Genomic DNA, 24,314 nt, shown 5'->3' on the forward strand with positions numbered 1-24,314 from the left:
TACAGGGTGTGTAGTGTGGGAGCATGTTATTACAGGGTGTGTAGTGTGGGAGCGTGTTATTACAGGGTGTGTAGTGTGGGAGCATGTTGTTACAGGGTGTGTAGTGTGGGAGCATGTTGTTACAGGGTGTGTAGTGTGGGTAGACATAAAACATGTTCCTTTTAAAATAACACTTAAGCAAATTATTTTGTATGCAAATCTAGAAAGGTTGACTGCATTATGTACAGTAAATGCTGACTGCTGAGTGCAGCCAGTGGACGTGGGACTCCTGAAGGTCGTCTCACACCAGGTCCATGAGGCATCCATGATGTCACAGGGGTCACAGACTCAGAGCTCCGTCATCAGGAGAGCCCTGAGAATCTTCTCTCTGCCCAACCTCATCTCCTCCCCGCTAAACACAGACACACACACAGACAGGGACACACACACACACACAGATCATCATGAGGAATGTTACATGACTGGGATTTGTGTGTTAAGTGTGTCTGTAACCTGAGTGTGTGTGTGTAACCTGAATGTGTGTTACCTGTTGGTGTGAGAGGCGAGGCAGGGTACCAGGGGAGGGATGGAGGTGTGGTAGAAGGAAGGGGAGAGGTGGGGAGAGTGAGAACGCTCACAGCATGGACTCCTCAGCTCCAGTATCGGCATGTCCATCTGCAACACACACAAAACAGTTTAGTTCACAATCCACTATTATCCTGGTATTTGCTTAGAAATGACAAGGCTCTGATCCAAATGGACGAATGCTCTGCTATGAAAAGTGTGTGTTGCTGAGTGCTCTGGGGTATGATAACCTGTGTGTTTGTTTCCTGAGGGTATATGGAGGGTTGTGTCTGGTTGTCCAGTGAGTTGTTAGAGCCACACTTCCCAGTGCTCCGGGAAGAGATCGCTGCAAGGGCCTCTGGGAGATTATCCTCGTCCTCATGGTTACTGAGGACCAATTACAGGACAGTGTTCAGCCACAGCATTCTAAATGTAAAACATGAGTAGTGAATAACTAACATCATGGGTTTTTGAGTAGTGGCTAGGTTATGACAGTACTTTGAGTACAGGACACAGCTGTGAGCATCGTATAGAATCCCAGAGCAGGTTGTGAATACCCTGCCATACTTACAAGCTGAACTGCCTGACCAGTCTTTTCCTGCGGTTGGTGTTAGGGTTAGACTTGGCGGGTCTGTCTGTGGTTGAGTTGTGGTCGGGGCGGAGGGAGGTTTTCTCTGTGGTCAGACTGGAAGTGGCAGAGTCTCGAGAGTCCTGACTGGAGCTCTGATACCTGAGATACACACATACCATTATCATCCACCAAACACACACACACACACACACTGGGAGGAGTATTGTATCACTGCTAGTACTGGCCTGTCGTTGATCTCCTGACTACAGGTCTTCCCTCTGGGCGTCAGCGGAGCATCCTTCATCAAGAGAGGAAGAAGAGGAGAGGACAGGAGGATGACAGAAGAGGAGAGGATAGGAGGATGACAGAGGAGAAGAGTAGAGGACAGGAGGATGACAGAGGAGAAGAGGATGGGAGAAGAGGAGAGGACAAGAGGATGACAGAGGAGAAGAGTAGAGGACAGGAGGATGACCGAAGAGGAGAGGAGGATGACAGAAGAGGAGAGGATAGGAGGATGACAGAGGAGAAGAGTAGAGGACAGGAGGATGACCGAAGAAGAGGAGAGGACAGGAGGATGACCGAAGAAGAGGAGAGGACAGGAGGATGACCGAAGAGGAGAGGAGGATGACAGAAGAGGAGAGGATAGGAGGATGACCGAAGAAGAGGAGAGGACAGGAGGATGACAGAAGAAGAGGAGAGGACAGGAGGATGACAGAAGAGGAGAGGACAGGACGACAACAGAGGAGAGGACAGGAGGATGACAGAAGAGAAGAGGAGGATGAGAGAGAGTATAGAAGGATGAGAAGAGGAGAGGACAGGAATATGACAGAAGAAGAGGAGAGGACAGGAGGATGACAGAAGAGAAGAGGAGGACGAGAGAGAGTATAGAAGGATGAGAAGAGGAGAGGACAGGAATATGACAGAAGAAGAGGAGAGGACAGGAGGATGACAGAAGAAGAGGATGGGAGAAGGGGAGAGGACAAGAGGATGACAGAAGAAGAGGAGAGGAGGATGACAGAGGAGAAGAGGAGGACGAGAGAGTATAGAAGTATGAGAAGAGGAGAGGACAGGAATATGACAGAAGAGGAGAGGACAGGAATATGACAGAAGAGGAGAGGACAGGAGGATGACAGAGGAGAAGAGGAGGAGAGAGAAGAGGATGAGAGAAGAGGACAGGAGGATGACAGAAGAAGAGGAGAGAACAGGAGGACGACAGAGGAGAAGAGGACAAGAGGATGAGAGAGGATGTTAGCTTTTACACGGCTACTGCAAACACACACTCAATAGGGTCAGAACTCACTCTATAGACAGTCTCCGTCACTAGGTGTCAGTACTCACTCTATAGACAGCCTCCATCACTAGGTGTCAGTACTCACTTTATAGACAGCCTCTGTCACTCACTAGGGGTCAGAACTCGCTCAATAGACAGCCTCCATCACTAGGGGTCAGTACTCACTCTATAGACAGCCTCCATCACTAGGGGTCAGTACTCACTCTATAGACAGCCTCCATCACTAGGTGTCAGTACTCACTTTATAGACAGCCTCCGTCACTCACTAGGGGTCAGTACTCACTCTATAGACAGCCTCCATCACTAGGTGTCAGTACTCACTCTATAGACAGCCTCCATAACTCACTAGGGGTCAGTACTCACTCTATAGACAGCCTCCATCACTCACTAGGGGTCAGTACTCACTCTATAGACAGCCTCCATCACTAGGGGTCAGTACTCACTCTATAGACAGCCTCCATCACTAGGGGTCAGTACTCACTCTATAGACAGCCTCCATCACTAGGGGTCAGTACTCACTGTATAAACAGCCTCCATCACTAGGGGTCAGAACTCACTCTATAAACAGCCTCCATCACTAGGGGTCAGTACTCACTCTATAGACAGCCTCCATCACTAGGGGTCAGTACTCACTCTATAAACAGCCTCCATCACTAGGGGTCAGTACTCACTCTATAGACAGCCTCCATCACTAGGTGTCAGTACTCACTCTATAGACAGCCTCCATCACTAGGGGTCAGGACTCACTCTATAGACAGCCTCCATCACTAGGTGTCAGTACTCACTTTATAGACAGCCTCCATCACTAGGGGTCAGTACTCACTCTATAGACAGCCTCCATCACTAGGGGTCAGAACTCACTCTATAGACAGCCTCCATCACTAGGGGTCAGTACTCACTCTATAGACAGCCTCCATCACTAGGGGTCAGTACTCACTCTATAGACAGCCTCCATCTGAGCTTTGTAGATGTTACACTTGAGATGGTCTGGAGGGCTGCAGGGAGAGGAGGGCTGGAGAGACTTCTCAGACAACTGCTTCTCCTCTGCCTGAGAGATGAGAGAGAGAGAGAGGTGGAGTCTAAATATGTAATAAAATAACTGCTTAAATATGTCTGACCTGGTGTGTAACCGTACCTTGTTGTCCATGTTGACATGTAGTGAAGGCCAGGGAGAGGTGTTGCTGTCTGTCTCCAGGGGGTTGAGCAGACAGAGCTCCAACTCATCTACAGGACAGGGAGGGGCTCTGTGTTCTAAACACACACACAGTGTTAACATATAACCTGGCTGCCGTGGTGTCATTAACCTGGCTGCCGTGGTGTCATTAACCTGGCTGCCGTGGTGTCATTAACCTGGCTGCCGTGGTGTCTATAACCTGTCTGCCGTGGTGTCTATAACCTGTCTGCCGTGGTGTCTATAACCTGTCTGCCTGTGGTGTCTATAACCTGGCTGCCTGTGGTGTCTATAACCTGGCTGCCGTGGTGTCTATAACCTGACTGCCGTGGTGTCTATAACCTGGCTGCCGTGGTGTCTATAACCTGGCTGCCGTGGTGTGAGTAACCTGGCTGCCATGGTGTGTTTTACCAGGTGTCAATAACCTTGCTGCCTGTGATGTCTATAACCTGGTGACTATAACCTGGCTGCCGTGGTGTGTATAACCTGGCTGCCGTGGTGTGTATAACCTTGTGTCTATAACCTGGCTGCCGTGGCGTTAATAACCTGGTGTCTATAACCTGGCTGCCGTGGCGTTAATAACCTGGGGTCTATAACCTGGCTGCCGTGGCGTTAATAACCTGGGGTCTATAACCTGGCTGCCTGTGGTGTCTATAACCTGGCTGCCGTGGTGTGTACAACCTGGCGTGTATAAACTGGTTGCCGTGGTGTGTATTACCTGGCTGCCGTGGTGTGTATAACCTGCCGTGTATAACCTGGCTGCCGTGGTGTGTATAACCTGGCTGCCGTGGCGTCTATAACCTGGCAGCCGTGGCGTCTATAACCTTGCTGCCGTGGCGTCTATAACCTGGCTGACGTGGCGTCTATAACCTGGCAGCTGTGGCGTGTATAACCTGGCTGCCGTGGCGTGTATAACCTGGCTGCCGTGGCGTGTATAACCTGGCTGCCGTGGCGTGTATAACCTGGCTGCCGTGGCGTCTATAACCTGGCAGCCGTGGCGTCTATAACCTTGCTGCCGTGGCGTCTATAACCTGGCTGACGTGGCGTCTATAACCTGGCTGCCGTGGCGTGTATAACCTGGCTGCCGTGGCGTGTATAACCTGGCTGCCGTGGCGTGTATAACCTGGTGTGTATAACCTGGCTGCCGTGGTGTGTATAACCTGGCTGCCGTGGTGTGTATAACCTGGTGTGTATAACCTGGCTGCCATGGTGTGTATAACCTGGCTGCCATGGTGTGTATAACCTGGCTGCCGTGGTGTGTATAACCTGGCTGCCATGGTGTGTATAACCTGGCTGCCATGGTGTGTTTAATCTGGCTTCCATGGTGTGTATAACATGGTGTGTATAACCTAGTGTCTATAACCTGGCTGCCTGTGGTGTGTATAACCTGGCTGCCGTGGCGTTAATAACTTGGTGTCTATAACCTGGCTGCCTGTGGTGTCTATAACCTGGCATGTATAACCTGGCTGCCGTGGTGTGTATAACCTGGCTGCCTGTGGTGTCTATAACCTGGCGTGTATAACCTGGCTACCGTGGTGTCTATAACCTGGCTGCCTGTGGTGTCTATAACCTGGCTGCCCGTGGTGTGTAGAACCTGGCTGCCTGTGGTGTCTATAACCTGGTGTCTATAACCTGGCTGCCGTGGTGTCTATAACCTGGCTGCCGTGGTGTGTAGAACTTGGTTGCCTGTGGTGTCTATAACCTGGTGTCTATAACCTGGCTGCCTGTGGTGTGTATACCCATGGGTGTATACCTACTGTTCTTGCTGTGTGTGTGACAGTAAGTCTCCTGGCTGTTGTCGTAGTGTGTGTGTCTGCAGTGGAGATGGTGTATGCTTCCAGAGTACGGCGTCTCGTTCTCCTCAACACTGAACTGCTGCTCCCCTCCCAGGACAGGACCACGCAGAGGGAAACTGGGGACAGCACATCACACTCAAACACACAGTCCAGAAACCCAGAACCAGACCAGCACCCTGTTCCACCTTCTTTACCACACAGTAACACCAGTTTTTAAAACCTCTCTGGTACACAGGGGAGGGCAGCTCACGGAAACCACATTTGATAACTTTCTATGAGCCCATCTTCCCCAATTAAGGTACAATCAGCCACCTGTGCTTTGGTAGTCTGTGTGTGTGTGTATAGCACATCATTTTAACAGTCATTCAGTGTGTGTGTGTGTGTGTACATTATTCAACTTCAGTGAAGGAGTTTAATTAAGCAGTGCGTTTAATCAACAAGGCTGTAGCAACCAATCTAAGGCTGGTTGTGATAAGAGTAACAATTTTAAGGCAACAGGAAGGAATGTTGAGCATGGAGAGGATGTAAACACAATCAGCATTAACATAGGTAAACAAGGCCATCAGAGCCATTCTATTGATCTATGGGGGGGTTGATTAAGCTGAGTCAGAACCCCTCACACACAACATTCATGCAGCAATAGACGCAAGACTTCCATGACATGCTATTGTAATGTAATCTATATAATGTAATGTATATTGCTGATATGAATTTAACAAGAACATTTTCCTTCATCGTTTAGCTGAGATTTCCAAAGTAGCCATATTCCCCTTCAGATGTAATGTACAACCATGTGATCCCTAGTTAAAGCAGTTTATGATGACACAGACTACTTCACACACACTCAAATGATTGGCATCTTACATTCAAACAGTGAATCCTGAGCTAGGATAACTTCTTTAAACAAATTATTTGGCTTGCTCTAAAAGGATTTGGCTAAAAGCAAATCTACCTGCTAACTGGGCAGAAACATAATGTCTCGGTATGACTGTTTTGTAAAGCATAAACGGAATTTCAATCTTACCCAGTCACATTTGAGGACTTTGTAGCATTCAGCCACTAAAGTATCAACAACAATTACATGAACTAACAAGACATCATCAAACATCATGGTCCAACCCACTCAGAGAGAGATCTCTGTGTTTAAAGTCTCTCTCTTTCTGTTAGGAGTCTCTTTCTGTCTCCACAGCATGGTGGTGGTGATCTGATGGAGAAGACACATGGTAGACAAGGCTGGTGTGTAATGATGGTGATGAGGATGATGTATTTTGGTCCATAAGTCCACAACCAGAGTGTTTCTCTGTCTCTCTCTGTCTTCTGTATTCCAGTTGTCTCGTATGCATATGCCTATGTGTTAGAGTTTAGATTTAGAGGTGGGTTTGGGACAGGGTCCTGGGACAGGGCTGTAGAGGTTAGGGTGGAGGGGTCAGAGTGCAGTCATGACCTTGTCTCTGTACACCACACTGATGGATCCAGGGAAAGACCCGCTGGACCTCTCTGGTACTGACCGATGACTGGGCTCTTGACTCACTGCTACTGCAGCAGGCGCTCTGGACATGGGAAATGACAAACACGGTACGCATACACAGACACGGTAAGCATACACACACACACGCGCACACACACAGCCTGTCTAAATGATGCAACACATGAATGATGTAACAGTGATATGACGTGAAAGAGACATTCAAAAAGAAAAAGATAGCGGAGATACCCGACAGAGAAAGAGAGCACCTCTGAAATGAGACAACTCTGGGGGCTAGGGGGACTCACTATACACCATTAAGAAGAAGTCTTACCAATGTCTGTCTGTCTGTCTGTGTCTCACCTGTGCGGGGATGTGTGTCCTGAGTGTTGTAGGTAGATGGGGGGTGTGAGGGCTGGGTGCCAAGGCTCATGGGCTATAGGGATGTTACGCTGGTACTGAACAGAGATAGATGGAGAAAAAGACTGAGAAAATAATATTCAGTTGAATATTGCAGGTGCATTGCCATGGTAATCAGTCACAAAGGTATCCACTGACGTTTTCTTCTTTAACCTTCATATCCATGAGGAACCATTGTGTGTGTGTGTGTGTGTGTGTGTGTCTTACTGGGTGTAGACTAGGTTCGGGGCTGGTGTGGGCGCTGAAACAGAACAATATAACTGCTCAATAAGATCACATTTACATACAGATCATTAATCGAAACATATCCATTTCCATACATTGGTATAAAATGTACATCTTGCTCATTACCATAGTGCTCTTTAACATGAATAGAGGCGTAACATTCAACTCCTCCAGAAAGGACTCACACCACTGGACTTTCTCCACTTGTGTTACAGCCGGTATTAGAAAATGGATTAAATATGCTCACCGGCCTACATAAAACATCTCATAATGTCCAAGTGGAATTATGCTTTCAGAAATGTTTACAAATTAATTACAAATCAAGAGCTGAAATGTCTTGAGTCAATAAGTATTCAACCCCTTAGTTTTGGAAAGCCAAAATAAATTCAGAAGTAAAAATGTGCTTAACATGTAAACTAAGTTGCATGGACTCACTGTGTGATAATAATATATATTTTAATGACTACCTCATCTCTGTAGCCCACAAATACAGATGGTTGTAAGGTCCCTCAGTCGAGCAGTGAATTTCAAACAGATTCAACCACAAAGACCAGGGAGGTTTTACAATGCGGGTATGCTTAGGAAAAATTCAGGAAAAATCCTAAAGGAAAACCTGGTCAGTCTGCTTTCTACCAAACACTGGGAGATGAATTCACCTTTCAGCAGGACAATAACCTAAAACCAAATCTATACTGGAGTTGCTTACCAAGACAGTGAATGTTCCTGAGCGGCCGAGTTATAGTTTTAACTTAAATCTGCTTGAAAATCTATGGCAAGACCTGAAAGTGAAAATGGTTGTCTAGCAATGATCAACAACCAAGTTGACAGAGCTTGAAGAATTTAGAAAAAAATATATAAATAGGCAAATGTTGCACAATCCAGGTGTGGAAAGTCTTAGAGACTCATCCAGAAAGACTCACAGCTGTAATCACTACCAATCCAGGTGTGGAAAGTCTTAGAGACTCATCCAGAAAGACTCACAGCTGTAATCACTACCAATCCAGGTGTGGAAAGTCTTAGAGACTCATCCAGAAAGACTCACAGCTGTAATCACTACCAATCCAGGTGTGGAAAGTCTTAGAGACTCATCCAGAAAGACTCACAGCTGTAATCACTACCAATCCAGGTGTGGAAAGTCTTAGAGACTCATCCAGAAAGACTCACAGCTGTAATCACTACCAATCCAGGTGTGGAAAGTCTTAGAGACTCATCCAGAAAGACTCACAGCTGTAATCGCTGCCAAAGGTGATTCTAACATGTATTGACTCAGGTGGTTGAATACTTATCTTAACATTAGTGTTTTTTTTTTTACAAATGTCAGCATTTTTCTTCCACTTTGACATTAGTATATTTTGTGTAAGATCGTTGACAGGAAGTTACAATTAAATCCATTTAATCTCACTTTGTAACAACAAAATGTAGAAAAAGGTCAAGGGGTGTGAATAGTTTCTAAGGGCTCTGTACATGCTTGGTTGTCCTGTGCTCTCAGGGACCCACCTGATATGTGGTGGTTTGGCTGGAGAGAGGGCTGTAGAGAGAGAGAAAGCCAGGTTACATCAGGTCAGTGAATCAAGCACAGGAGAATTGACATGGGAAACTGCCTGTATGGGTGTTTTACTGTATGGGGGAACTGGGAGCTGTAGGGATGTAGGGTATATGCTATAGTGTGTACTGGGGACAATATACCAACCCTTGCCACCCAGTGAGTGAGTGCGAGAGGGGTATCTCTTGCTGGGTCGCCTCTCAAACGTACTGGCCCTCCTCAGCCTCCCTCCGTGGGTCGCCTGGTACTCAGTCTTTCCACTGAGAAGGAGAGAGAGAACACTTTAAAGGGATACTTCAGGATTTTGGCAGTGAGTCAGATTAACTCGTTGATACCATTTTTATGTCCCTGCTGGGAGCTGTAGGGATGTAAAGCTGTAGGGTATAGGCTATAGTGTACTGGGGAGAATATACCAACCCAGTTTAAAGGAATTTGCTAACTAGCGTTAGCGTAATTGCTAACTAGCATTAGCACAATGACTAGAAGTCTATGGTAACTACTAGCATGCTAGTAGATATAGACTTCCAATCATGCGCTAATGCCAGTTAGCATTGGCTCGTGAAACTGCTGATTGCATCCATAATTAAGTAAGATGATACATACAAATGGTATCGTTGAGTCAATCTGACTCTGAGGAAGTAGATAAAGTGCCTCATTGCCAAAACCCCCAAGATTCCCTTTAACGACGATGAACAGTAGCTGGCATCTCTGTATTTGGCATGTCAGGATGTACAGAACATTTACATGACTCAACATACTGCGTCCCTGTATGTTGGTGATAGATGCCTGGAATATATCTGAAGAGGTCATTTCAGTTTGACATGTAAACAAACGGCATTTCCCTGTAACCATAGCTTCCATCATGTAACCATGGAGACATAACTTGCATCTCAGATGGCGCACTAGTCCTCAGTTAGTGCACTACTTTTGACCAGAAGCCTACCTATTCTCAGAGTGCATCCAACATGGCACTCTATTCACTATATAGTGCACCCTAGAACTCTGGTCAAAAGTGGTGCACTATATAGGGAATAGGGTGCCATTTTGGGCACAATCTCTGTTGTAGAGTTGAGTGTTGGTGCGAGCCCCACCCACCTGAACCTGAAACGTGATCCAAGGCGTGTGAAGTCACTGCTGGAGGCCTTCCCAGCTGTGGGCTGGCGCAGCCGGAAGAAGGCGTGGCTCTCCACAGCACATTTCCACAAGTGTTTACACGTCTTCGAACTGTCCAACTGGAACACAAAGGTGTGCTCCTGCTCCCGCCCCTAACCACACAACAGCCAATCACAATCAAACACCACTCTGACAAAAGCAGTCCAAATATTTCAATGTCAATGAAATGGTCTCTGCTGTCAAGTCAAAAGGTGAAATAGGGGCCGATCACATACAAGTGTGTCGCCTGTAAATGTGTGGTGGTGAGAAATGGAAATGGTTTTCTTTGCATATATGAGACACCCTCGGAGAGTGGGGTCATGGGCAGGGGTATTTGTGTATTGCTCACCTGATCATCGTCCTCCGTCACCACTAGGGTGAGTCGACTCTTTTTGAAATCCAGGCGGGTGATCTTGGGCCTGGAACACACACACACACACACAGTTGACATTGCAGACTACGCAGCTGTTTTCAAGAAAATATCAGTGTGTTTTGGAGTGTTCATGTCAAAGTGTGTGTGTGTGTGTTTACCAGAAGAAGAGGCCTATCTTGGTGGAGCCCTCAAACACCAGGATGCCAGTGGGAGTCAGACCCAGAGCGTACTCAGCTCCGTCCCTTCCCTGAGGACAACACACAGTCACACATGCTCAGTGCTACTCTACAACATCAAACACAGACAACAGCAGCACACACACCAACCTTGACAAAATGCATGTCCACTCCGTACAGCTCCAGCCATTTACACTTGTTGAGGAAGCTGGTCTCTGCCTGGGATGGATCCGTACCCCTGGGGAAACAAAACCACATGCTCAGTCTAACACACATACCCTGCCCTCTGGGTGGAATGTCCTCCATACTTCTTGCAGTAATCCAGTTCAGATGTACACAACAGATTAGGGCCTAGGGGTTTATCTGGCCAATAGAGAGAGAGAGAGCGGAACTCAGTAGGGTTTCTCTTTGGTTTCTCGCTTTCACTGGTGTCATGTCAGCTCAGTGAGCCCCAGTGTATGTGTGTGTAATCTGTGTGCGTCATCTAATCTGAGATTGGAGCGATCATACACTAGCAGGGTTAAATACTGCCTGGATTCAATCAAGACGCTCCAGGGATTAATCTCTTGATCCGTCACACAGACAGAGGCAAACAGAGAGATATAGAGAGAGGGTGATTTACATAGGTTTGATACAGCACTAGAAAACACCAGAGTGATACACTCCTCTACCTGCATGATGTTAAAGAACCAGACATTGTTCATGTGGTTATCACCTGTCCTGTGTTCTTATCCAGACACCTACAGTCTGTTCAGACACCTACAGACTGTTCTTATCCAGACACCTACAGACTGTTCAGACAGACACCTACAGACTGTTCAGACAGACACCTACAGACTGTTCAGACAGACACCTACAGACTGTTCAGACACCTACAGACTGTTCAGACACCTACAGACTGTTCAGACACCTACAGACTGTTCTTATCCAGACACCTACAGACTGTTCTTATCCAGACACCTACAGACTGTTCTTGTTCAGACACCTACAGACTGTTCTTGTTCAGACACCTACAGACTGTTCAGACACCTACAGACTGTTCAGACACCTACAGAATGTTCAGACACCTACAGACTGTTCAGACACCTACAGACTGTTCAGACACCTACAGACTGTTCAGACACCTACAGACTGTTCAGACACCTACAGACTGTTCAGACACCTACAGACTGTTCAGACACCTACATACTGTTCAGACACCTACAGACTGTTCAGACAGACACCAGAGAGAGAGGGAGAGAGAGGGTGATTTACATAGGTTTGATACAGCACTAGAAAACACCAGAGTGATACACTCCTCTACCTGCATGATGTTAAAGAACCAGACATTGTTCATGTGGTTATCACCTGTCCTGTGTTCTTATCCAGACACCTACAGACTGTTCAGACACCTACAGACTGTTCTTATCCAGACAGCTACAGACTGTTCAGACACCTACAGACTGTTCAGACACCTACAGACTGTTCTTATCCAGACACCTACAGACTGTTCAGACACCTACAGACTGTTCTTATCCAGACACCTACAGACTGTTCTTATCCAGACACCTACAGACTGTTCAGACAGACACCTACAGTCTGTTCAGACACCTACAGACTGTTCAGACACCTACAGACTGTTCAGACACCTACAGACTGTTCAGACACCTACAGACTGTTCAGACACCTACAGACTGTTCAGACACCTACAGACTGTTCAGACACCTACAGACTGTTCAGACACCTACAGACTGTTCAGACACCTACAGACTGTTCAGACACCTACAGACTGTTCAGACACCTACAGACTGTTCAGACACCTACAGACTGTTCAGACACCTACAGACTGTTCAGACACCTACAGACTGTTCAGACACCTACAGTCTGTTCAGACACCTACAGTCTGTTCAGACACCTACAGTCTGTTCAGACACCTACAGACTGTTCTTATCCAGACACCTACAGTCTGTTCAGACACCTACAGACTGTTCAGACACCTACAGACTGTTCAGACACCTACAGACTGTTCAGACACCTACAGACTGTTCAGACACCTACAGACTGTTCAGACACCTACAGACTGTTCAGACACCTACAGACTGTTCAGACACCTACAGACTGTTCAGACACCTACAGACTGTTCAGACACCTACAGACTGTTCAGACACCTACAGTCTGTTCAGACACCTACAGACTGTTCTTATCCAGACACCTACAGTCTGTTCTTATCCAGACACCTACAGTCTGTTCAGACACCTACAGTCTGTTCAGACACCTACAGACTGTTCAGACACCTACAGACTGTTCAGACACCTACAGACTGTTCAGACACCTACAGACTGTTCAGACACCTACAGACTGTTCAGACACCTACAGACTGTTCAGACACCTACAGACTGTTCAGACACCTACAGACTGTTCAGACACCTACAGACTGTTCAGACACCTACAGACTGTTCAGACACCTACAGACTGTTCAGACACCTACAGACTGTTCAGACACCTACAGACTGTTCAGACACCTACAGACTGTTCAGACACCTACAGACTGTTCAGACACCTACAGACTGTTCAGACACCTACAGACTGTTCAGACACCTACAGACTGTTCAGACACCTACAGACTGTTCAGACACCTACAGACTGTTCAGACAGACACCAGAGAGAGAGGGAGAGAGAGGGTGATTTACATAGGTTTGATACAGCACTAGAAAACACCAGAGTGATACACTCCTCTACCTGCATGATGTTAAAGAACCAGACATTGTTCATGTGGTTATCACCTGTCCTGTGTTCTTATCCAGACACCTACAGTCTGTTCAGACACCTACAGACTGTTCAGACACCTACAGACTGTTCAGACACCTACAGACTGTTCAGACACCTACAGTCTGTTCAGACACCTACAGTCTGTTCAGACACCTACAGTCTGTTCAGACACCTACAGACTGTTCTTATCCAGACACCTACAGTCTGTTCAGACACCTACAGACTGTTCAGACACCTACAGACTGTTCAGACACCTACAGACTGTTCAGACACCTACAGACTGTTCAGACACCTACAGACTGTTCAGACACCTACAGACTGTTCAGACACCTACAGACTGTTCAGACACCTACAGACTGTTCAGACACCTACAGACTGTTCAGACACCTACAGTCTGTTCAGACACCTACAGACTGTTCTTATCCAGACACCTACAGTCTGTTCTTATCCAGACACCTACAGTCTGTTCAGACACCTACAGTCTGTTCAGACACCTACAGACTGTTCAGACACCTACAGACTGTTCAGACACCTACAGACTGTTCAGACACCTACAGACTGTTCAGACACCTACAGACTGTTCAGACACCTACAGACTGTTCAGACACCTACAGACTGTTCAGACACCTACAGACTGTTCAGACACCTACAGACTGTTCAGACACCTACAGACTGTTCAGACACCTACAGACTGTTCAGACACCTACAGACTGTTCAGACACCTACAGACTGTTCAGACACCTACAGACTGTTCAGACACCTACAGACTGTTCAGACACCTACAGACTGTTCAGACACCTACAGACTGTTCAGACACCTACAGACTGTTCAGACAGACACCAGAGAGAGAGGGAGAGAGAGGGTGATTTACATAGGTTTGATACAGCACTAGAAAACACCAGAGTGATACACTCCTCTACCTGCATGATGTTAAAGAACCAGACATTGTTCATGTGGTTATCACCTGTCCTGTGTTCTTATCCAGACACCTGCAGACTGTTCTTATCCAGACACCTACAGACTGTTCTTATCCAGACAGCTACAGACTGTTCTTATCCAGACACCTACAGACTGTTCAGACAGACACCAGAGAAGATGTCCTGTGTTCTTATCCAGACACCTACAGACTGTTCAGACACCTACAGACTGTTCTTATCCAGACACCTACAGACTGTTCTTATCCAGACACCTACAGACTGTTCTTATCCAGACACCTACAGACTGTTCTTATCCAGACACCTACAGACTGTTCTTATCCAGACACCTACAGACTGTTCTTATCCAGACACCTACAGACTGTTCTTATCCAGACACCTACAGACTGTTCTCAGACAGACACCTACAGACTGTTCAGACAGACACCTACAGACTGTTCAGACAGACACCTACAGACTGTTCAGACAGACACCTACAGACTGTTCAGACAGACACCTACAGACTGTTCAGACAGACACCTACAGACTGTTCAGACAGACACCTACAGACTGTTCAGACAGACACCTACAGACTGTTCAGACAGACACCTACAGACTGTTCAGACAGACACCTACAGACTGTTCAGACAGACACCTACAGACTGTTCAGACACCTACAGACTGTTCAGACACCTACAGACTGTTCAGACACCTACAGACTGTTCAGACACCTACAGACTGTTCAGACACCTACAGACTGTTCAGACACCTACAGACTGTTCAGACACCTACAGACTGTTTAGACAGACACCAGAGAGAGAGGGAGAGAGAGGGTGATTTACATAGGTTTGATACAGCACTAGAAAACACCAGAGTGATACACTCCTCTACCTGCATGATGTTAAAGAACCAGACATTGTTCATGTGGTTATCACCTGTCCTGTGTTCTTATCCAGACACCTACAGTCTGTTCAGACACCTACAGACTGTTCAGACACCTACAGACTGTTCAGACACCTACAGACTGTTTAGACAGACACCAGAGAGAGAGGGAGCGAGAGGGTGATTTACATAGGTTTGATACAGCACTAGAAAACACCAGAGTGATACACTCCTCTACCTGCATGATGTTAAAGAACCAGACATTGTTCATGTGGTTATCACCTGTCCTGTGTTCTTATCCAGACACCTACAGTCTGTTCAGACACCTACAGACTGTTCTTATCCAGACACCTACAGTCTGTTCAGACACCTACAGACTGTTCAGACACCTACAGACTGTTCAGACACCTACAGACTGTTCAGACACCTACAGACTGTTCAGACACCTACAGACTGTTCTTATCCAGACACCTACAGACTGTTCAGACACCTACAGACTGTTCAGACACCTACAGACTGTTCAGACAGACACACCTAGAGTCTGTTCAGACAGACACCAGTGAAGATGTCCTGTTGGATGGTGTTTTAACTCACCTTAGGTCCACCCACTTGTTAAAGATGTCTGCCTCCATGGTCTCACTCTGTTTGGGTGTGAAGCGAAACTCTGACACCAGCTCAGGAGAATGCTCTAGAGGGTCACAGTCCCCCAGCTCACCTACACACACACACACGCGTTATAGTCAGGTGTAAAAGAAACATGAATGCTGATTCCAGAGATACCGTAGTGTGTAAATCATCACCTACTCTGTAAGCAGTAGGCCCCCAGGTCTACTGAGACATCATATGGACACTTCAACCTGGAGGGAGAGAGGAAGGTTCCAGAGCAGAGAGATCACACCACACACACCGCATGCAGCATTACTTCCAATACTGTGTTCACATGTATGTACAGTGCATTCAGAAAGTATTCAGACCCCTTGACCTTTTCCACATTTTGTTACGCTACAGCCTCATTCTAAAAATGATTTTAATTTTTTTTTAATAAAGTCCTCATCATCTCACACACAATACCCCATAATGGCATAGCAAAAACAGATTTGAAATAGTATTAAAAGTATAAAAAAATTAACTCAAATATTATTTTTTACACAAGTATTCACACCCATTACTCAGTACTTTGTTGAAGCACCTTTGGCAGCGATTAAAGCCTTGGGTATGATGCTTCAAGCTTGGCACACCTGTATTTGGGGAGTTTCTCCCATTCTTGTCTGCAAATCCTCTCAAGCTCTGCCAGGTTGAATTGGGAGCATCGCTGCACAGCTACTTTCAGGTCTCTCCAGAGATGTTCAATTGAGTTCATGTCCGGGCTCTGGCTGGGCAACTCAAGGACATTCAGAGACTTGTCCCGAAGCCACTCCTGCATTGTCTTGGCTGTGTGCTTAGGGTCATTGTCCTGTTGGAAGGTGAACCTTCACCACAGTCTGAAATCCTGAGTGCTCTGGACAGGTTTTCATCAAGGATCTCTCTGTCCTTTGCTCCATTCATCTTTCCCTCGATCCTGACTAGTCTCCCAGTCCCTGCCACTGAAAAACATCCCCACAGCATGATGCCACCACCATGCTTCACTGTAGGGATGGTGCCAGGTTTCCTCCAGACGTGACGCTTGGCATTCAGGCCAAAGAGTTCAATCTTGGTTTCATCAGACCAGAAAATCTTGTTTCATGGTTTGAGAGTTTTTTAGGTGCCTTTTGGCAAAGTCCAAGCAGGCTGACATGTGCCTTTTACTGAGGAGTGGCTTCTGTCTGGCCACTCTACCATAAATAACTGATTGGTGGAGTGCTGCAGAGATGGGAGAACCTTCCAGAAGGACAACCATCTCCACAGAGGAACTGGAGCTCAGTCAGTGACCATTAGGTTCTCGGTCACCTCCCTGAACAAGGCCCTTCTCCCCCGATTGCTCAGTTTGGCAGTGCGGCCATCTCTCTGAAAAGTCTTGGTGGTTCCAAACTTCTTCCATTTAAGAATGATGGAGGCCACTGTGTTCTTGGGGACCTTCAATGCTGCAGACATTTTTTGGTACCCTTCCCCAGATCTGTGCCTTGACACAATCCTGTCTCTGAGCTCTATGGACAATTCCTTTGACCTCATGGTTTGGTTTTTGCTCTGACATGCACTGTCAACTGTGGGACCTTATATAGACAGGTGTGTGCCTTTCCAAATCATGTTCAATCATTTGAATTGACCACAGGTAGAAACATCTCAAAGATGATCAATGGAAACAAAATGCACTGGAGCTCAATTTCAAGGTCTCATAGCAAAGGGTCTGAATACTTACGTAAATAAGGCATTTCTGTTTTTTATACATTTGCAAACATTTCTAAAAACCTGTTATTGCTTTGTCATTAAGAGGAATTTTGTGTAGATTGACAAGGGTAAAAAATAATGTAATTCATTTTAGAATAAGGCTGTAACGTAACAAAATGTGGAAAAAGGGAAGGGGTCTCAATACTTTCCGAATGCACTGTATGTGTGTGTGTGTGTGTGTGTGTATGTATGTGTGTGTTGGGGAGGAGAGGTCCTTTTCTTTAAATTAGCAGCCCTCTGATGTTCTGATCCTGTACTTTATTATAGAGCTACACACAGGAGACACGACCCAGATGGAGAGAGAGAATGAGAGACAGAGAGAGTGAGATAGAGCTTTAGTGTGTGTGTGTGTGTGTGTGTGTGTGTGTGTGTGTGTGTGTGTATGTGTGTGTGTGTGTGTGGGGGTGTTGGGAGCTGCTTACTTGCCGGACAGAATGTCTTGTCGAAGCTGCAGCACAAACAGGTACCTGGAACACAGACAAAAGGAGTGAGAATAAAACCACTGATGTAGAATCAATCTTTCTCCCTCTCTCTTTCACACTGACTGACAGACAGTCTTTCTCTCTCTGAAGAGGTCTCAGTCCATTTTGCCTTAATTAGTCTCTTCCCCACTGGACCAAAGTCATTAGCTACACTGCCCCCTTACACCTCTACACTACACCGAGGAGGGGGTGAGATTGTGTGAATGAGACAGTATGTATACGAGAGTGTGTGTGTGTATTCATGTGTGCTAGAGTGTGAGCACAGGCAGCCAGTGGTGGTGTTACCTGGTGAACTCCTCATGTAGGTTATTGGGCTCTGAGGAGTAGAACTTCACCCTGAAAAACAGTCTGTATGGAGGACCATCTGAAAAAGAGAAACAGACCAAGCGAGAGAGATTCAATTAGGCGAAAGAACATAGTCAGGCCAATCTATCATTCTACCACATATTGTATAAAAAAAAATATATATATATATATATATATATATATATATTTTTATTTTATTTTTATTTTATTTATAATTAAAAAACCCTGGGAATACCAGGCACTTAATTAAAAAATTGTCTGGAGACTCAGGTAAGAACCAGGCAGCCCTCTCTGTGAGAGGGGCGTTTCCTGACAAAGTAAACATTGGTGTCACCCTGCACCACTCACTAATCACCATGTCAACAGCTGGTAATGAACCACCTGCCTTCCCACTTACCTACACACACACACACAAACCCACTGTATACAGTGCACACATTAAGTAGAGGACACTACCAACAGTCTGGCAAAAGTAGCTGGCCTTTGCTTGTTATTAACTATACACCACACACACACTAAGAATATTAGATAGTGGGAGTGAATGGACTGACCTCTGATCTGTTTCTTTATGGGCTTGGACACATCCAGCCAGTGCTGCAAGAGACACAAAGAAGTAGACAACAGAATGTTATACATACGAGGGGTTACAACCATCCCAGCTCTGCAGGTTGTGCTGCGAAGAGACAGAATCATTAGAGCACTTGTTTTGGTACTGTCCATATGTAGCTTGTTGTTGGTCGCAGGTCCAGGAATGGTACAAGAATTGCAACATTTACCTGCAGCTAACACTTCAAAATTGCACTGCTGGGTGATCTGAAAAGTCAGAGTCAATTAATCAATAATATAACACCTTTGTCAAACTTGTTTCTTTCATTTACAATCTGTAGAAACTATGAGAATAGAATGGTTCAGAACTTTTGTGAAACATCACAGCTGAAAAATAAATGGCAAATAGAAATCAAAACAGGATTGTGGTCAGAGACAGATGGGATGGCTTCAGAGAATGTATTTATTAACCCTTATTTTACCAGGTAAGTTGACTGAGAACACATTCTCATTAACAGCAACGACCTGGGGAATAGTTACAGGGAAGAGGAATGAGCCAATTGTAAGCTGGGGATGATTAGGTGGCCATGATGGTATGAGGGCCAGATTGGGAATTTATCCAGGACACCAGGGTTAACACGCCTACTCTTACAATACGTGCCATGGGATCTTTATTGACCACAGAGTCAGGACACTCTTAACTTCCCAGGACACCCTACACAGGGCAATGTCCTCAATCACTGCCCTAGGGAATTGGGATATATATATTTATTTTTAGACCAGAAGAAAGGGTGCCTTCTACTGGCCCTCCAACACCACTTTCAGCAGCATCTGGTCTCCCATCCAGGACCAACCCTGCTTAGCTACAGAAGCAGGCCAGCAGTGGGATGCAGGGTGTTATGCTGCTGGCCAGATGGGAGGGGTTCAGAGATAGATGGGCGGGGTTCAGAGATAGATGGGAGGGCTTCAGAGATAGATGGGAGGGCTTCAGAGATAGATGGGAGGGCTTCAGAGATAGATGGGAGGGCTTCAGAGATAGATGGGAGGGCTTCAGAGATAGATGGGAGGGCTTCAGAGATAGATGGGAGGGCTTCAGAGATAGATGGGAGGGCTTCAGAGATAGATGGGAGGGCTTCAGAGATAGATGGGAGGGCTTCAGAGATAGATGGGAGGGCTTCAGAGATAGATGGGAGGGCTTCAGAGATAGATGGGAGGGCTTCAGAGATAGATGGGAGGGCTTCAGAGATAGATGGGAGGGCTTCAGAGATAGATGGGAGGGCTTCAGAGATAGATGGGAGGGCTTCAGAGATAGATGGGAGGGCTTCAGAGATAGATGGGAGGGCTTCAGAGATAGATGGGAGGGCTTCAGAGATAGATGGGAGGGCTTCAGAGATAGATGGGAGGGCTTCAGAGATAGATGGGAGGGCTTCAGAGATAGATGGGAGGGCTTCAGAGATAGATGGGAGGGCTTCAGAGATAGATGGGAGGGCTTCAGAGATAGATGGGAGGGCTTCAGAGATAGATGGGAGGGCTTCAGAGATAGATGGGAGGGCTTCAGAGATAGATGGGAGGGCTTCAGAGATAGATGGGAGGGCTTCAGAGATAGATGGGAGGGCTTCAGAGATAGACAGCGACAGGCAGAGAGACAGCGACAGGCAGAGAGACAGCGACAGGCAGAGAGACAGCGACAGGCAGAGACAGACATAATATGATGGAGAGAGACACAGAGAATATGACAGATAGCTGGAGCGTCAGATCAATCATTTTAACACCACACTGTGATTGATTTAACTAGTGTCATTACATCATAGGGAATCCCCTCAGCAATGGCAGGTAGTGGTGTGTGTGTTCAGAGGCTTTATGTATATCTACTCACTGAGACTTGTTCTGGGTCCATGAACTGCAGTCCAAAGTAGTCAGCCTCCACCAGGTCCAGATGATACCTGATCTGGTCAAACAGCTCCTGGCCCTTTGACCTTTTCTATTAAACACACACATGTATTATAGTCACAATAGAGAGGCTGGAGAATAAACAGCCTAGACCTTGTGAGTGGATATGGAGCAGAATGACAGAGTGTGGGTCATTACTAGGGACTGCATCTGGGGCAGAATCAGAGGGAGAAGACCGGAGGGAGAAGACCTGAGGGAGAAGCCATAATTCAGGCATTTGTCTTTGAAACACCTACAATCCATAGGGCTCTTGAGCTGAACACCCACCAAGATGCAATGCCCTAAACCACTAAAAAGCTGCACCCCTCAAAGTGTGTTTTTAAAAGAGAGAGGATAACCTTGTACTTTGTTCCCTGATAACAAGTATGAACCTGCCAACCTGTGTGTGTGGTTATGGAGTGGGAGGTCACAATAAATAAACTCTTGCCCTTCCTGTTCCTCTCCAGCTCTTGTCAAAGCACAGCACAACAAAACACACACACTCCCAAACCAGCCCCTACCCAAAGCACTTTCCCTAGACAGACTTTCCCCCTAGATATTATCCCCAAAGCTCCTGTGTAGATCTGGATTAGACAGCAGGTGCAAGTAAAAATGGGACAAAGTCCACCAAGCCTATAAGAAGGCAGAAAAGGTGAACACCATAGTGTTAGTACCCATCAAATCATCTCTAGATGAGTGTTTAGGGGGTAGTGTCTAGCTGAAAGTGCCTAGGGGCATAGCACTGGGGTGTTGAGGGTGCTACAGCACCCCCTGATAAATCACAAGAAAAGCATTTTAAATACCTAATATTTTTTCACAAAATGAAAGGCCCTTGGCCTTTACTACTCCTGTATGAGCACCCCCACCCCTAAACATCTTCCCCTGGGGAGCAGGCCCTAGCAGGTCGATTTTGGATGAAGACAAGAGTTCAATTGAATTAATTTCAACTCAATACACCTGTAGATGAATCCCTGAGGGAAGATTCAGCAGTCATGTTCAGGCTTGTTCCTGTTAGAGCGCTATATAGACTCTGGTTTCAGTCAGCTGACGTCTGGTGGCCGTTAGCATGAGCTAGTTCTAATTAACAAGAGACAACAAAGGAAATAGTCCTTACATACACAAGCCTGTATTCTCTAAAGCAAAGTTACAGCTTACTGTTTGGATTAGATTGAATGTGATATTACTGAATGTACTGTTTAGTTCTGATGAGGATGCTTTCCACACACTGCAAGAAATCATCTCTGGAGTCAAACTTCATAAAGCACATTAACTACACCATGGCTCCTGCAGCTCAACAATTTACATCTTCACAAACAGTGAATTGCTCTCATGTTCTGATGTATTGTCTATTTGCCAGATAATTTTTTTGCCTGATACAAATCAAGCGTATTATCATAACGATAAACTACTAGCATCTCTACTGTAACATTAAATCATAGGTTCTCCATCTATGACCATTGATTCCCTCAGCAGTCTGACTTCCTGTATGTATTCAAAAGGTGACGCATGAGACGGCTTCACTGACCACGATGACACACGCACAAACTCAACCTTTAAGATAGGAGTTTTACTACAACATCACACACACACGTCTACGTCCCCCCTGGACAAACACATTCTCTCTGTCACAGCGCCATGAGATAAATCACACCACTCCCACAGAGACAAGAGAGAGAGAGACAGAAAACTGAGGATGGCGGGAAGGAGGCAGAGAGGGAGGGAGATGGGCAGAGAGGGAGGGAGATGGGCAGAGAGGGAGGGAGATGGGCAGAGAGGGAGGGAGGTTTCTCTGAGGTAGGCAGCTTCCTGCCAACAGTCAGAATGGGGAAGTAATGTGGTGAATTGGCTGATCACAACACCATCTGTAGCCCTACCCCTAACTGCACAGAACACACACAATGACAGGTGTTAAAACTACATGGTGCTGAATGACCTAAACCATAGAAGAAGTCACTTTATATTCTGTTGAGAGAAATATGTCTGAAAATAATATGGAGACACCACACACACACACTCACTGGAATATCCACGTTAACGTCCGACCCATCCAGCAGCAGCACTCGGCAGGTCATTGCATCCTTGTCGGTCCCAGCCGCCGGGATGTGCACGGCCGCTCCCCCTGTCACCACGGCGGGCGCGTGGACGACCTGCTGTTGGTGCGCGAGGAGCGCGGGGTTCGCGGTTCCCCCTCTTCCTTTCCCGTCCCGTTCGTCCGCTGTCTGAAACCGTCTGCGCGAGCGATGGCTAAACGTCCGGCGTAGGAAGCCCATCATCTTTCCAATTGTTAATTCTACCCACAGCGCAAGCACCGTGTTAGGTGTCCACGGGGAGGCTTACTACACGGAAACAATGTGTGGCGTTTGTCCCACTGCCACCACCCCGGGGCGAAGAGTCCCTCACCGCAGGCACGGAGGCTTCAGGCTGCCGCTGAATCCTGAAATTCGGCAGCCGTGGGGATCACCAGCAGCATAATTGAGCAGGACCCGACAATTCGGCATTAAAAAAAGCAACCAGTTGAATTTCCCAATAATTTATTCTGTTTCAATAGTGAACTCACTCACCGAAGCACACACCCCCCCTCTTCGTCTCCTCTCACCGTTTGTCCCCGCTCGCGCACCTGCTGTTGCACAGATTCTGAAATCCTGGAGAAATCTCGAGCAGCTCCGCAGCGGGCGTCCCTATAGACTCACATACCGAGGAATGAGGTTACAATCTCCCGGGACGCGTTTACCCAAACCCGTGGCCGGTATTATTTAATCCTCTCACGAAGAACCGAAACTGCTCCACCTCACAGGTAAGTCAACCAGAGAAACTGGACAAACAGCATGCTTTGCGCCTGCGTAAAAACAACGCAGAACAAACTTTTTTTAATATTGGGGCCAGGCTGTGTCAGCGAAGCAGCGCTCCCTGCCGGCCAGAGGCGACACCACGGTCAGCGCGGTGGAGGACAAACAAGAGGGACAATGTAATGTTGAGGACAAGCAAAAAATAATGCAATTTCAGAACAAACAGGTAGGATTATGGTTTAGCCGAGGGATTCAAGCAGAAAGAAACACACACCAGTGAAAGTGCAGAGAGTTCACCTCTCCTAAAACAAATATATTAATTTGACTAACTCCGGATATCTGCCTGCTATGGTTGTTTAGTAGTAATGGCTACTCTGCCCCTCAAATCTTTCTATGATATCAGTAGACTGTACAACATGGTCTGGGACTTATGTTGACACTGAACTGGAGCGTGCGTCTAAGGCAGGTCACAGGAATGTGTTTAAATGGGGTCTAACTGCACTGCAGCCTGTAGGACTCGACTCCTACAATGTTTTGATATGTGCAGGTGACTCCACAGACCACAAATATACATAAAAATGGACCTGGAACTGATATCACATCTTTCATCTGTAAAATTCACTCTGAGAAT

The 24,314-nt window shown here is 46.6% G+C and overlaps 1 protein-coding gene across 1 annotated transcript; it reads right to left on the reverse strand.

The window, feature by feature from the left end:
- Positions 1 to 39: 39 nt before the first annotated feature.
- On the reverse strand, positions 40 to 24,234 carry LOC110507990 (band 4.1-like protein 4B). The gene is made up of 23 exons (XM_036938690.1): positions 22,916 to 24,234; positions 20,845 to 20,949; positions 18,974 to 19,016; positions 18,402 to 18,480; positions 18,057 to 18,101; positions 16,075 to 16,127; positions 15,865 to 15,985; positions 10,877 to 10,964; positions 10,709 to 10,797; positions 10,527 to 10,596; positions 10,121 to 10,290; positions 9,173 to 9,285; positions 8,980 to 9,010; positions 7,465 to 7,498; positions 7,201 to 7,295; positions 5,334 to 5,488; positions 3,541 to 3,656; positions 3,343 to 3,453; positions 1,360 to 1,412; positions 1,115 to 1,273; positions 795 to 930; positions 527 to 654; positions 40 to 391 (listed from the first exon to the last, which is right to left on the reverse strand). Exons 1-23 carry the CDS (start codon positions 23,168 to 23,170, stop codon positions 328 to 330), a joined length of 2,313 nt encoding a protein of 770 aa, XP_036794585.1. The 5' UTR covers positions 23,171 to 24,234; the 3' UTR covers positions 40 to 327.
- Between the last annotated feature and the right edge of the window lie 80 nt (positions 24,235 to 24,314).

The sequence above is a fragment of the Oncorhynchus mykiss genome, chromosome 2, assembly GCF_013265735.2.
Source record: "Oncorhynchus mykiss isolate Arlee chromosome 2, USDA_OmykA_1.1, whole genome shotgun sequence".
In the NCBI taxonomy this organism is placed as follows: domain Eukaryota; kingdom Metazoa; phylum Chordata; class Actinopteri; order Salmoniformes; family Salmonidae; genus Oncorhynchus; species Oncorhynchus mykiss.

Excerpts from the sequence above, each read along its gene's own strand:
- LOC110507990 (XM_036938690.1), bottom strand. The coding sequence starts at position 23,170 with ATGATGGGCTTCCTACGCCGGACGTTTAGCCATCGCTCGCGCAGACGG. Across the intron at positions 19,017-20,844 it reads TGGACCCAGAACAAGTCTCA|CACTGGCTGGATGTGTCCAA; the intron begins GTGAGTAGATAT and ends TGTCTCTTGCAG. Across the intron at positions 655-794 it reads CTCAGGAAACAAACACACAG|ATGGACATGCCGATACTGGA; the intron begins GTTATCATACCC and ends TGTGTGTTGCAG.